General features: G+C 46.7%; 1 protein-coding gene across 5 annotated transcripts in view; it reads left to right on the top strand.

The window, feature by feature from the left end:
* Positions 1-16,057, top strand: part of LOC125456234 (CMP-N-acetylneuraminate-beta-1,4-galactoside alpha-2,3-sialyltransferase-like) — a 543,155-nt gene that overhangs the window by 333,237 nt on the left and 193,861 nt on the right. For all 5 annotated transcript variants that reach the window (XM_059647998.1, XM_059647996.1, XM_059647999.1 and 2 more), the window contains one exon: positions 1,454-1,548. In XM_059647998.1, the coding sequence (XP_059503981.1) occupies positions 1,454-1,548 (95 nt within the window). The remainder of the gene's footprint in view (positions 1-1,453; positions 1,549-16,057) is intronic.

Below are 16,057 nucleotides of genomic sequence, written 5' to 3'. Positions count from 1 at the left end.
CAACCCAGCTCTTCCCCTCCACCCACTGCATCCCAAAACCAGTCCAACCTGTCTCTGCCTCCCTAACCTGTTCTTCCTCTCACCCATCCCTTCCTCCCACCCCAAGCCGCACCTCTACCTACTAACCTCATCCCACCTCCTTGACCTTTCCGTCTTCTCCCTGGACTGACCTCACCCCTCCCTACCTCCTCACCTATACTCTCCTCTCCACCTATCTTCTTTTCTCTCCATCTTCGGTCTGCCTCCCCCTCTCTCCCTATTTATTCCAGAACCCTCACCCCATCCCCCTCTCTGATAAAGGGTCTAGGCCCGAAACGTCAGCTTCTGTGCTCCTGAGATGCTGCTGGGCCTGCTGTATTCATCCAGCCTCACATTTTGTTGTCTCTGTAACACTTGCTGTGACTGCTTTGGGGATGGAATGGAAAGGGGAGTGCTTGGGGTGATAAAGGAGTGGGCGAAGTTGTCAGATTGAAAATAGTCCATGTGGAATTCTGCGAAGAGAGGGGAGGAGTAGATATGTTTGGTGATGGCATCCTGCCACGGGTGGCGGAAATGGGGGAGAATGATACTTTGCATATGAGAGTGGTAAGTGAGGATAAGAGAACATCTGTTTCTCTGGGACACAGGAGAAAGGGTGAGAATAGAAATGTGGAAGCAGGTCAGCCCTAGCTGAGGAACATCTCTCCTGTTGGGTGGGGGGATTCCACGGTTGAAAAAAATTCGGAGGACATATCGAGGCACCCATGTATCATTGGAGCAGCTGCTACCGAGATAGAGAAACTGGGGAATGAAATGGAGTCCTTCTAGGAAACAGGGTTGAGGCTTTGTAGTCAAAATAACTGTGGGAGTCGGTTGGTTTGGCATGAACATTGCTTTATTCTCTTTTCTGTCAAGGAAGGAAGAGTCAGAGATAGAACAGGTGAAGATGAGAGAAGTTTGAAAAATTGGATTAATTGAATCAATTAATTTTTCCAATTCCTGACAAGAGAAAGAAACAGCATTGATTATGATGTCAAGGTATAGAGCTGGATGAACACAGCAGGCCAAGCAGCGTCAGAGGAACAGGAAAGCTGATGTTTCGGGCCTTGACCCTTCTTCAGAAGAAAACACTTACATTTATGTAACATCTTACATTTGCAAAGTGCCCAAAGTTCGTTCTTTGCAAGCTATTAATTACTTCTTGAAATATTGTACTGTTGTCTGATTGGCAAATCCAGCAGACAGTATTGAACTCTGAGTTTGATCTGACAAATTGTATTAATCATACATTGTATTGATTATAATTTTTGTCCTTTTGTGCTGAAATCAGCTTTCAGCAGTGAGACTGGAGAGCCTAAAAATGCAGCAGCATTCTAAATCTCAATAGCATATGAGCAGTGCTGCAATAATGCAAAGAACACTTCAAAAATTATTTAATCATTGTCGCAGCTTTTTCTTCTGTTTTATATTTCAGATTCTCAAAACCAGCACCAATGTTTCTCGATAACACCTACAGACGTTGGTCGAAACTCAAAGATTTTGTTCCTCCATTTGGAATCAAAGGACAAGGTACTGTTACAGAAAAACATTTAAAACCTCATTTGAATTATGTGAAATCAGAAATTTGTGCAAATAACTGGATAGGACATTGATCTAATTTATTATTCTGCAGTTTCATCCTCCTTCACCATTCCCTTTCAAAATAGCATTCTTGTGCAGATTTTCTTGTCAGACAACTAGCTAACATTATTTTAATTAGATTTCTCTCCCTCTCTCCACACTGCATCCTTGTTGCCTGAGGGTTGATAATTATGGGGCAAGATATCAGGCCAGAGAACCTCTTAGTGATACTCAGGGGTGGAGTTATTCTGCACTACACTTTAGGCATTTAGGCGACTGAATTAACTTACACCTTAATTTGGATCTATCTTGCCTAAAATTGTATAAGGTGAACACAGAAGTCCTTTTTGTTTTGTAAATATTAATAGAGGTTCCCATCAGTAAAACCACTATGTGAAAATAGAGATTGAGAGGTCTGGTCGCTTGTGGCCTCATTCAGAATGGAGTCACTGGTTTTGTTATTAGGAATATGTTATTTATACAGCGAATGATTACTCTTTATCACTGGCTTTGAAGGAAGCCCTTACCCAAAATGAGTTTCAATGGCAAACCTTAGAAGGTCTTGTAAGGTGAAAGTCTCAAAGCAACTTTTAAGGTTGTTTAAGTACTCATTAAAAATCTCATTCATTTTCTCTGACTCCTCGCATAACTTTCCTCTTTTGTCCTTGAGTGGGCCAACCCTTTCTCTGGTTACTCTCTTGATCCTTGTGCATGAATAAAAGGCTTTCGGATTTGCCTTAACCCTGTTTCTTAAAAATATTTCATGACCCCTTTTAGCCCTTTTAATTTCCCTTCTGTTGACTTTCCTTCTCTCAATATGGAGGAGATACAGGGGATTGGGAGTGTTCTATTCTATCCCATGGGGACGGTGGATGGAAAAGGGTGAGATGTTATATCCTTGGCTCTATCAGTCCAGAATTCCAAGGATGTCCTGTTTCAACATGGAGAAAGGGGAAGAAAGGTACGCTCAAATTTTCAAAAACATGAACGAGTTGGACAAAGTACTTTGGGAAATTCTATTTTCACTTGTAAAAGAATCGAGAATGAGAGGGCACAGTAAATGCGATTTGAAAAAAAGAATTCACACCAAGTATCAGAGATAATGGGAACTGCAGATGCTGGAGATTCCAAGATAATAAAATGTGAGGCTGGATGAACACAGCAGGCCAAGCAGCATCTCAGGAGCACAAAAGCTGACGTTTCGGGCCTAGACCCTTCATCAGAGAGGGGGATGGGGGGAGGGAACTGGAATAAATAGGGAGAGAGGGGGAGGCGGACCGAAGATGGAGAGTAAAGAAGATAGGTGGAGAGGGTGTAGGTGGGGAGGTAGGGAGGAGATAGGTCAGTCCAGGGAAGACGGACAGGTCAAGGAGGTGGGATGAGGTTAGTAGGTAGCTGGGGGTGCGGCTTGGGGTGGGAGGAAGGGATGGGTGAGAGGAAGAACCGGTTAGGGAGGCAGAGACAGGTTGGACTGGTTTTGGGATGCAGTGGGTGGGGGGGAAGAGCTGGGCTGGTTGTGTGGTGCAGTGGGGGGAGGGGATGAACTGGGCTGGTTTAGGGATGCAGTGGGGGAAGGGGAGATTTTGAAACTGGTGAAGTCCACATTGATACCATATGGCTGCAGGGTTCCCAGGCGGAATATGAGTTGCTGTTCCTGCAACCTTCGGGTGGCATCATTGTGGCAGTGCAGGAGGCCCATGATGGACATGTCATCAAGAGAATGGGAGGGGGAGTGGAAATGGTTTGCGACTGGGAGGTGCAGTTGTTTGTTGCGAACTGAGCGGAGGTGTTCTGCAAAGCGGTCCCCAAGCCTCCGCTTGGTTTCCCCAATGTAGAGAAAGCCGCACCGGGTACAGTGGATGCAGTATACCACAAGGGGCTCACCTTTGTCCCCCTACAACCACACATCAACGAATACCAGTCACGGTCGGACATAGAGCAGTTTTTCCGCCGTCTTCGCCTGCATGCCTACTTCTTCAACCGGGAACCCAACCCTCCTTCCACTGACCCCTTCACCCGCTTCCAACACAAGTCCTCCTCCTGGACACCACCCCCAGGCCTCCTACCCTCCCTCGACCTCTTCATCTCCAACGGCCGTCGAGACATCAACCGCCTCAACCTCTCCACCCCTCTCACCCACTCCAACCTCTCCCCCGCAGAACGGGCAGCCCTCCGCTCCCTCCGCTCCAACCCCAACCTCACCATCAAACCCGCAGACAAGGGTGGCGCAGTGGTAGTATGGCGTACTGACCTCTACATCGCCGAGGCCAGACGCCAACTCTCCGACACCACCTCCTACCGCCTCCTCGATCATGACCCCACACCCGAGCACCAAACCATCATCTCCAACACCATTCATGACCTCATCACCTCAGGGGACCTCCCACCCACAGCCTCCAACCTCATTGTTCCCCAACCCCGCACGGCCCGTTTCTATCTCCTTCCCAAAATCCACAAACCTGCCTGCCCTGGTCGACCCATTGTCTCAGCCTGCTCCTGCCCCACCGAACTCATCTCCACCTATCTGGACTCCATTTTCTCCCCTTTGGTCCAGGAACTCCCCACCTATGTCCGTGACACCACCCACGCCCTCCACCTCCTCCAGGACTTCCAATTCCCTGGCCCCCAACACCTCATATTCACCATGGACGTCCAGTCCCTGTACACCTGCATTCCGCATGGAGATGGCCTCAAGGCCCTCCGCTTCTTCCTGTCCCGCAGGCCCGACCAGGCCCCCTCCACCGACACTCTCATCCGCCTAGCGGAACTCGTCCTCACACTCAACTTCTCTTTTGACTCCTCCCACTTCCTACAGACTAAGGGGGTGGCCATGGGCACCCGCATGGGCCCCAGCTATGCCTGCCTCTTTGTAGGTTACGTGGAACAGTCCATCTTCCGCACCTACACAGGCCCCAAACCCCACCTCTTCCTCCGGTACATTGATGACTGTATCGGCGCCGCCTCTTGCTCCCCAGAGGAGCTCGAACAGTTCATCCACTTCACCAACACCTTCCACCCCAACCTTCAGTTCACCTGGGCCATCTCCAGCACATCCCTCACCTTCCTGGACCTCTCAGTCTCCATCTCAGGCAACCAGCTTGTAACTGATGTCCATTTCAAGCCCACCGACTCCCACAGCTACCTAGAATACACCTCCTGCAAAAATTCCATCCCCTATTCCCAATTCCTCCGCCTCCGCCGCATCTGCTCCCACGATAAGACATTCCACTCCCGCACATCCCAGATGTCCAAGTTCTTTAAGGACCGCAACTTCCCCCCCACGGTGATTGAGAACGCCCTTGACCGCGTCTCCCGCATTTCCCGCGACACATCCCTCACACCCCGCCCCCGCCACAACCGCCCCAAGAGGATCCCCCTCGTTCTCACACACCACCCTACCAACCTCCGGATACAACGCATTATCCTCCGACACTTCCGCCATTTACAATCCGACCCCACCACCCAAGACATTTTTCCATCCCCACCCCTGTCTGCTTTCCGGAGAGACCACTCTCTCCGTGACTCCCTTGTTCGCTCCACACTGCCCTCCAACCCCACCACACCCGGCACCTTCCCCTGCAACCGCAGGAAATGCTACACTTGTCCCCACACCTCCTCCCTCACCCCCATCCCAGGCCCCAAGATGACATTCCACATTAAGCAGAGGTTCACCTGCACATCTGCCAATGTGGTATACTGCATCCACTGTACCCGGTGCGGCTTTCTCTACATTGGGGAAACCAAGCGGAGGCTTGGGGACCGCTTTGCAGAACACCTCCGCTCAGTTCGCAACAAACAACTGCACCTCCCAGTCGCAAACCATTTCCACTCCCCCTCCCATTCTCTTGATGACATGTCCATCATGGGCCTCCTGCACTGCCACAATGATGCCACCCGAAGGTTGCAGGAACAGCAACTCATATTCCGCCTGGGAACCCTGCAGCCATATGGTATCAATGTGGACTTCACCAGTTTCAAAATCTCCCCTTCCCCCACTGCATCCCTAAACCAGCCCAGTTCATCCCCTCCCCCCACTGCACCACACAACCAGCCCAGCTCTTCCCCCCCACCCACTGCATCCCAAAACCAGTCCAACCTGTCTCTGCCTCCCTAACCGGTTCTTCCTCTCACCCATCCCTTCCTCCCACCCCAAGCCGCACCCCCAGCTACCTACTAACCTCATCCCACCTCCTTGACCTGTCCGTCTTCCCTGGACTGACCTATCCCCTCCCTACCTCCCCACCTACACCCTCTCCACCTATCTTCTTTACTCTCCATCTTCGGTCCGCCTCCCCCTCTCTCCCTATTTATTCCAGTTCCCTCCCCCCATCCCCCTCTCTGATGAAGGGTCTAGGCCCGAAACGTCAGCTTTTGTGCTCCTGAGATGCTGCTTGGCCTGCTGTGTTCATCCAGCCTCACATTTTATTATCTCATATTCACACCAAGTAGTTTGGATATGCCTGAAAGAGTAGTGGAAACACATTTATTTAAGGCATTTTTGAGTGCATTTGATGATTGTTTCTATTTAACAATGTGCAAAGTTATGGAGAAATGACAGAGGATGGCACTAAGCCACAATGCTGCAATGCAGAGCCTTTGCAAACAAGACAGAATGAATCGCTTTCTTCTGTACCATAACAATTCTGTGAACATTTCTAGACAGCAGAAAGCATTCTACAATGTTGGAGGATACATCGGCGTCCAGACTCAGAGGGCTGGGAAACATTACAGAGAAAGGAAGGGACTAGGCCATGAAGATGTTTGAACACAGATTTGCGAATCCGAAGTAGAAGGATTTGTGAAGTGAAGACAGTGTAGGTCATTTAGCAGAAAACTGATGAGTGTACAAATCAAAATACAGGCAATGAAGCATTGGAATAATTGGGAGTTTCAAGAGGGTACAGGTTAGAAGGATACCTTGGAAAGCATAAAAATGAGAAATACCGTGTCCAGCCTCACCCCACCTTCCAGCTGTTGTTTGTAGTCCTGTATGTTACAACATCTCAACTGCATATCGAAATCTTTGTTAAATGCAAGAAGTGTTTCTGCTTCTACTTCTGTTTCTACTGCGTTTTCAGTCAGAGTCCAAATTTCCACCACCCTTTAGTGAAAATAATGCTTTCAACTCCACCCTGTTCTTTCCAGCAGTTACTTGAAATCTGTGGTCCCTAATAGTGGAAATAGGTTATTCTTGTCTGCTCCATCTAGACCCTTCATAATTTTTTGTGCCTGAATTAGTTAGTGTTTTTCAGTCCTGGCACCATCCTAATAAATCTCTGTACCTTTTCGAACACAGTCATGTACAACTGTTAATATTGTTTAACCAGAGTTCATATTGTTGTGAGTTCTGTTGTTGTGGTCCAAAATGTTTAATCATGTTCTATCATAAGTGAATAACGATAAGGTCTAGCTAATAAAGGAAAGTATCCAGCGTGTTCTTGATCAACTTAATTTGGGGATATGGTCAGTTTCACTATAATTCTTTGGAGCCTACCATTTATTGTTATTCCCTTCCTCACTGGTCCTCCAGAATTGCATTGTCAGACACTTCTCGATTACTTTACTGCCTACCTGGCCAGTTCACTGAAATCAACTTGCAGTCAACAGCTTTCTTCCTCACTATTGCAAATGGGAGGTCATGGCCATGTGGAATTGTTGCTGGACTTGTAATCGAGACTCCAAGTAAAGTTTAGGAAATCAGTGGGGAATCCTGCTAGAATTTGAAATCAGTTTTTAAAAAAATCTGGAACTAAAGATCAAATGATTATCAATTATTGGTTGTCAGAAAAATCCATCTGGTTCATTAATGCCCTTTATGGAAGGAAACTGCTATCCTTATCTGGTATACCCCTACACATGACTCCAGATCCACAGCAATGTGACTCTTAAATGCCCTCTGAAATTGTCCAGTGAAACATTCAGTTGCATCAGCTGCTTGAAACAACAAACAGAAAATTGAAATGAGGCAGACCACTTGGCATCGAATAAGGCGCTGGAAGTGACAGTGACAAACTCCCTACTAATCCTTTACCAGTCCTCCTTACTAATACCTGGGGACTGATGCTAAACTTGGGAGAGCTAGTTCACAAAGTAGTCAAGCAACAACCTGAATCATACCTTCCATACAATAAACCTTACAGAGTCAAATCTTGTATTCCGCCCAGGCAGCACTATCAACATCGCTGAATTGTTGTGGCACAGAAGGAGGCCATTATGCCCTTGGTGCATGCTCTGGTACTGTTACCTCGTGCAAATCTCTTGCCCTTTCCCCAAATCCTTGAAAACCATTCCTATCACGGTGGTTAGCACTGTTTCCTCACAGCGCCTGGGATCCAGATTCGATTCCAGCCTTGGCCGACTGTGTGTGTGGAATTCCCACATTCTCCCCGTGTCTGCATGGATTTCCTTTGGGTGCTCCGGTTTCCTCCCACATGCAAAGATGTGCAACTTGGGTGGATTGGCCATGCTAAATTGTTCATAATTGCAAGGGATGTGCCGTCTTAGGTGGATTAGTTATGGTAAATGTGAGGTCACAGGCAAAGGTTACAGGGCTGGGTCTGGGTGGGATGCTCTTGGAAGGGTCAGTGTGGACTTGATGGGCCAAATGGCTTGCTTCCACACTATGGAATCTATGATTCTATCCAAATAATCATCTAATTCCTCCTTGAAAGACTCAGTTGAACCTGCCCCCATCACATTTCCAAGTAGACTGTTACCTTACCCTGTCTCTGTGCTACTTGCTGCAGGAAAATGGTCTTTCGCACATCATCCTTGCTTAGATTGCACATTCACTTTAAATGTACGCCCTCTTGTTCTTTTTTTCTTTCTTTTGCAAGCAGGAAGAGCTTCTCCGTATCAATTCTGTCCTGCTTGCTCATGATGTTGAAAACATCATATCCTGTCAGCCTTCTCTCCAAGGAAAGCAGTCCCAACTTCTTCAACTTATCCTCATAACTGAAATTTCTCATTCCTAGGAACGTTCTTGTAAACCACTCCTGCATTATCTTCAGTGCATTTATCTCATTCCTATAATTGACACCTAGAACTGGACACAATGTTGCAGTTAAGGGGAGGCTAACAAATGTTTTGTGCAAGTTAAACATCACCTCCTTGCTGTTGTACTCTGGGCAGTTATTAATAAAGCTGAGAACACTGTATGCTTTGTGATCTATTCTCTTCCTATCTGTTACCTTTAATGATCTGTGCACATATACGCCCAGCTCCCTCAGCTCCTGTATCCCTTTAGAATTGTAACCCCTATTTTATATCGTCTTTCAATGTTCTTCCGACCAAAGTGCATCACCGCATACTTCTTTGCATTGAGTCTCATCTTCTACTTATCTACCCACTCCACTAACTTTTCAATGACCTTTTAGAGTTCCAGGCTGTCCTCCTCACAGTTTACAATTCTTCCAAGTTTAGAAACAAACTTCACAATTGTCTCTTGCGCACGAAGGTCCAGTCATGATTATAAATCAGGAAGAGCAAGAGCCCCTATACTGCAAACAATAGATAATAGGTGCTGGAGTAGGCTATTCGGCCCTTCGAGCCAGCACCACCATTCAATATGATCATGGCTGATCATCCACAATCCGTATCCTGCTCCTGCCTTATCCTCATAACCCTTGATTCCACTATCTTTAAGAGCTCTATCCATCTCTTTCTTGAAAGAATCCAGAGACTTGGCCTCCACTGCCTTCTGGGGCACAGCATTCCATATATCCACCACTCTCTGGGTGAAGAAGCTTTTCCTCAACTCTGTTCTAGATGGCCTACCCCTTATTTTTAAACTGTGACCTCTGGTTCTGGACTCATCCATCAGCAGAACCATGCTTCCTGCCTCCAGAGTGTCCAATCCCTTAATAATCTTGTATGTCTCAATCAGATCCCCTCTCATCCTTCTAAACTCAAGTGTATACAAGCCCAGTCGCTCCAATCTTTCAACATATGATAGTCCCGCCATTCTGGGAATTGACCTCGTGAGCCTATGCTGCACTCCCTCAATAGCAAGAATGTCCTTCCTCAAATTTGGAGACCAAAACTGCACACAATACTCCAGGTGTGGTCTCACCAGGGCCCTGTACAGCTGCAAAAGGACCTCTTTGCTCCTATACTCAATTCCTCTTGTTATGAAGGCTAGCATGCCATTAGCTTTCTTCACTGCCTGCTGTACCTGCAGGCTTGCTTTCATTGACTGATGTACAAAAACACCTAGATTTTATTGTACTTCCCCTTTACCTAACTTGACTCCATTGATTTGTTATCTACCTTCCTGTTCTTGCCACCAAAGTGGATAACCTCATATTTATCCACATTAAACTGCATCTGCCATGCATCTGTCCACCCACTTAGCCTGTCCAAGTCATCCTGTATTCTCATAACATCCTCCTCACATTTCATACTGCCACCAAGCAAATTTGCTAATATTACTCTTAATGTCTTCGTCTATATCATTAATGTATATTGCTAACAGCTGCGGTCCCAGCACCGAACCTTGTGGTACCCCACTGGTCACCGCCTGCCATTCCGAAAGGGACCTGTTTATCACTACTCTTTGCTTCCTGTCAGCCAGCCAATTTTCAATCCAAGTCAGCATTTTGCCCCCAATACCATGTGCCCTACTTTTGTTCACCAATCTCCTATGCAGGACTTTATCAAAGGCTTTCTGAAAGCCCAGGTACACTACATCCACTGGTTTTCCCTTGTCCATCTTCATAGATACATCCTCAAAAAATTATAGAAGATTAGTCAAGCACGATTTCCCCTTCATGAATCCATGCTGACTCCTATCCTGTTACTGCTATCCAAATGAGTCGTAATTTCATCTTTTATAATTGACTCCAGCATCTTTCCCATCACTGACGTCAGGCTAACTGGTCTATAATTTCCAGTTTCTCTTTCCCTCCTTTCTTGAAAAGTGGGACAACATTTGCCACCCTCCAGTCCGCAGGAACTGATCCTGAGTCTAGAGAACCTTGGAAAATGATTACCAATGCGTCCACGATTTCTAGAGCCACCTCCTTGAGTACCCTGGGATGCAGACCATCAGGTCCTTGGGACTTATCCGCCTTCGGACCTAACAGTCTATTCAATACCATCTTCTGCCTAACATAAATTCCTTTCAGTTCGTCCATTACCCTAGGTCCTTCAACCACTATTACATCTGGGAGATTGCTTGTGTCTTCCCTAGTGAAGACAGGTCCAAAGTACCTTTTCAACTCTTCTGCCATTTCCTTGTTCCCCACAATAAATTCACCCATTTCTGACTTGAAGGGCCCAATTTTAGTTGTAACCTTTTTTTTTCTTTTCGCATACCTAAAAAACCTTTATATTTTTGGCCAGTTTTCCTTCATAATTCATTTTTTCTCTGTGTATTGCCTTTTTAGTCATCCGCTGTTGCTGCTTAAAAGCTTCCCAGTCCTCCGGCTTCCCACTCATCTTTGCTATGTTATACTTCTCTTTTATCTTTATACAGTCTTTAACTTCCCTCGTCAGCCACGGCCGCCCTGTCTCCCCTTAGGATCGTTCTTCCTCTTTGGAATGAACTGATCCTGCACCTTCTGCATTATATCCAGAAATACCTGCCATTGTTGTTCCACTGTCATCCCTGCTAGGGTATTGTACCATTGAACTTTGGCCAGCTCCTCCTTTGTAGCTCCATAGTTCCCTTTATTCAACTGCAATACTGACACTTCCGATTCTCCCTTCTCCCTCTCAAAGTGCAGATGAAAACTTATCGTATTATGGTCACTACCTCCTAATAGCTCCTTTACTTTGAGGTCCTTGATCAAGTCTGGTTCGTTGCACAACACCAGATCCAGAATTGCCTTCTCCCTGGTAGGCTCCAGTACAAGCAGTTCTAAGAATCCATCTCGGAGGCACTCCACAAACTCCCTTTCTTGGGGTCCAATACCATCCTGATTCTCTCAGTCTACCCGCATGTTGAAATCTCCCATAACAACTCTAGTGATACCTTAGCGACAGGCCAATTTCAACTCTTGATTCACCTTGCACCCTACATCATGACTTCTGTTTGGGGGCCTGTAGACAACTCCCATTAGGGTCTTTGTACCCTTAGAATTTCTCAGCTCTATCCATACTGACTCTACATCTCCTGATTCTGTGTCCCCCCTCACAAGGGACTGAATATCATTCCTCACCAACAGGGCCACCCCACCCCCTCTGCCCATCAGTCTGTCCTTTCGATAGCACGTATAGCCTTGAATATTCATTTCCGAGGCCCTGTCCACTTGAAGCCGCGTCTCAGTTATCCCCACAACGTCGTACTTGCCAATTTCCAATTGAGCCTCAGGCTCATCCACCTTATTTCTGATGCTTCATGCATTCATATGTAATATTTCCAATTTGCTTCTCCCCTCGCCCTTCCTCTCAATCCCTATTTGACCTGGCCATACTGCCCGATCCCTTCTTGAGTTTTCTGCTCCGTTGATTCTGTTGTCTTTCTTAGCTTCTCTTATTCTCACTTTCCCTTTAACTTAATTCTTAAAATTTTCAGTTTGTTCCCTCCTCCCACTACCTAGTTTAAACACACCTGTGTTGTGGCAAACCTGCCTGGCAGAATGCTGGTCCCCCACCTATTAAGATGCAAACCGTCCCTCTTGTACAATTTATCCTTACCCCAAAACGTAGCCCAGTGGTCCAAGAATTTAAATCATTGCTTCCTGCACCAGTCCCTCAGCCACACATTGAAGTCCATTATCTCCCTGTTCCTGCCTTCTCCAGCCTGAGGAACTGGAAGCAAACCGGAGATAACCACCCTGGAAGACCTGCTTTTCAGCCTTCTTCCAAGTTCTCTGAAGTAGCGCTGTAGAATGCCCCTCCTTTTCTTCCTGACGTCATTTGTGCCGACATGCACCACCACCTCTGGCTCTTCACCTTTGTCCTTGAGCATTCCCTGCACGCTGTCAGTGACCTCCTGCATCCTGCGCCAGGAAGGCAACACACCATCCTCAAATCCCGCCTGTTGCCGCAGAAACCCCTGTCAGTCCTTCTCACTATGGAGTCCCCTATTACCACAGCTCTCTATGATGTCTGACTCCTCGGCTCTGCCTCTGCACCAATTTTTGACTTGCAGACCTGTCCGCCTCTCGGACTGGCAGTGTTGTCTGTCTCGACAGTTTCCAAAAGAGTCAACCTGTTTACAATAGGTTCTTCCCCTGGGGTCTCTTGTACTTCATTCATATCTTCCTTCCTCATCGACATTCCCCTTCTCTGTTCTCGTATCCTCGGTGTAATGTCCTCGCTGAAGGTCCTGTACAGAAAATTCTCATTCTTTTAGATGATCCTGAGGTCATCTAGTTCTTTCTTCAGTGCTGCAACAACCTCCTTTAGAAGCTGAATGTGTATACACTTTCCACAGTTATAGGAGCCAGAAGCATCATCAGTGTCCCTGACCTCCCACATCATGCACGCAGCACACTGAATCAGCTTGGCAGTCATGTCTTCACCTCTTCAACAGTGGCGTAATCTCCTCACTGAGCCTCTTCGCCGAAAACTCCTGAGCCAAAGATTTGCACTTTACTCACCAGGCACTGCCCTCAACCCTTGTTTTTTGCTATGAGTCTGTGGACTCTTAATTAGGTTAGAGGAGGAGGGTGGGAGGGAGGCCCTACTGTGTAGGACCTGGGGCCGAGAACACACCTACTTAAATAGCACTCACTTACCTTCCCAACTGCCTCGCTGCTCCAACCTCGCGTCCGCCTGGCTCCCGCTGCTCTCTGCTGCAAAAAAGACCGCTGGCTTCGAGGTAAGTACTTAAATAGCACTCACTTACCTTCCCATCTGCCTCTCTGCTCTGACCTCATGTCCGCCCGGTTCCCACCGCTCCCTGCTGTAAAACATTCCTCCAGCTCAAAAGGTATCAATGGACTAATACTCTGTTTCTTATCATTCAGCCACTTTTATATCCATGTTGCTACTGATCTTTTCATATCATGATCTGTAACTTTCCAGTCTAGTCTGTTGTGTGGCACCATATCAAATAAGTCGGAATCCACATAAACTATGTCAACCCTCTGTTACCTTTTCAAAAATACTCCCGCAAGTTAGTTAAATACAGTTATCTGTTGAGAAATCCAAGGTGACTCCCACTAGCAGGACAGACCCAACCGAGACAGCAGCATGGTGGAAGCTGCCCTAGGAATCCTCAACATTGACTCTGGACCCCTTGGCATCAAGTCAAACGTGGGCATGGAAACCTGCGGATTACCACATGCCACCCACTGTCAGCTGATGAATCATTACTTTTTCATGTTGAACAGTGCTGAGAAGAAACACTGAGGGTGGCAAGGCCGTGGAATGCGCTCAATGGGAGTTTTCAGTGTCTTCCACCCACTGTGGCTTGGCTGCAATACTGACCAGGCTGGTCAAGTCCAAAATTGTTTGTGTGTGCTGGGATGGTTAGTGTAACAGCACACACAAAAGAAGCTATGTGCGAACACTATTTAAAACGGCAACAATACACTACAGCAACACGGAACTACGCCAAGAGGAAGAAGAATAGCTCTTCCAAGTGTTCAAGGATAATGGATATCCAAAGAACTGGGTCAGAAGATGCCTACAAGAACAGCAGCAGAAAGATTCTACACGCCCAGAAACACTCATCACACTACCGTACATCAGGAACACGTTGGAACTCACCACAAGACTCCTACGACCACTGGGCAGCAGAGTGGCACACAAGCCCACATCAACCCAATGACAACTGCTCACCCAAACTAAAGACCCACTCCCTGCCATGGACAGGACCGATATCATCTACAAAATCCCCTGCAGAGACTGCGAGAAACGCTACATCGGACAAACGGGAAGGAAGCTAACAACAAGAGTACGTGAATACTAACTGGCTACAAAAGGACATGACCAATGCTCACTCATCTCAATCCACATGGACAAGGAGAACCACGACTTTGACTGGGACAACACCAAGATCCTGGGACAGGCTAGGCAGGGACAAGCACGAGAATTCCTGGAAGCATGGCACTTCACGAAGCATGCTATTAATAAACGCATTGAATTCAACCCCATGTATGTTCCACTACGAAGGAAACCCGGAAGTGAGACAATCCATCTCAATGGACCCCAGAGTTTAAAAATCAGGTGGGAAAGCACACCAGCGCTTCATTGGAGGCTACGCTGAGGATGTTACCAAGCATGGTAATGAAACATCTGCCAAACAACAAACCAGCCCAGTGACCCAACTAACTCCAAATTTGATTCAATCCATGCGATATCAAGAATTGATTAGAGTGACTGGATATTGCAAAGGCTGTGGGTCCTGACAGCATTTTCACATTTGTACTGAAGACTTATGCTCTAGGACTAGTTGCACCCCTAATCTGTTCTACCAAATATATTATGCTAGCATCTATCTGACCATGTGGCAAGTTGCACAGGCACGTCCTCTACACAAAAAGGGCAAATTCAACCCAACTGTACAGTTTGGATCTGGAGGAACACAGCAGGTAGGCAGTATATCAGAAGAGTAGGAGAGTCAATGTTCCGGGCCTCAGTCCAAAATGTCGACTCTGCTACTCTTCGAATGCTGCCTGACCTGCTGTGTTCTTCCAGTTCCACACTATATTGACCCTGATTCCAGCGTCTGTAGTTCTTGCTATCTCCGAGTGACAAATCCAACTCAGTCAATTACTGCCTCATCAGTGAAATCATTGAAAATGTAAACATAGGTACTATCAAACAGCAGTCACTTAGCAATAATCTACTTGCTGATGCTCAGTTTGAACTCCGCCAGGGCCACTCACCTTCTAATCTCAGGCTTGGTACAAATATGGACAAAAGATCTGAATTCCAGAGGTAAGGTAAGAGTGACTGCCCTTAACATAAAGGCCACATTTGACTGAGTGTGGCATCAAGGAGCTGTAGCTATCCTAGAGTCAATGAGAATCAGGTTTAAATATCCTCACTGGTTGGACTTGTACCTAACACTAAGGAAGATGGCTGCAGTTGTTGGTGGTCAGTCATCTCAGCTCTGAGACAGCTTTTCAGGAGTTCCTTGGGATACTGTCCTTGGCTGTCATCAGCTGTCTCATCAATGTCCTTTTCTCAATTGTAAGGTCAAAAATTGGGATGTTGGCTGATGATTGTACAATGCCCAACACCATTTGGGATTCTTCAGTTACTGAAGCAGTCTATGTCCGAATATAGCAAGACCTGGACAATATCTGAGTTTGGGCTGATAAATGACAAGATGTATCAGTACCGCACACTTGCAGATAATAACCGTCGCCATCAAGAGGGAATCTAATCTCCTTTTCCTTGACACTCAATAGTATCTCCATCACTGGATGTCCATTATCATCATCCTGTGGATTACCATTGACCAGATACTGGTTAAGTCACCTCAATACTGCTGCCTCTAGAGCAGATCAGAGGCTAGGTATCCTGCAATGAAAACTGACTTGCTGAATCTCCAAAACCT

Source organism: Stegostoma tigrinum, chromosome 8, assembly GCF_030684315.1.
Source record: "Stegostoma tigrinum isolate sSteTig4 chromosome 8, sSteTig4.hap1, whole genome shotgun sequence".
Classification (NCBI taxonomy): domain Eukaryota; kingdom Metazoa; phylum Chordata; class Chondrichthyes; order Orectolobiformes; family Stegostomatidae; genus Stegostoma; species Stegostoma tigrinum.
This window is presented reverse-complemented; position numbering and strand designations above follow the sequence as displayed.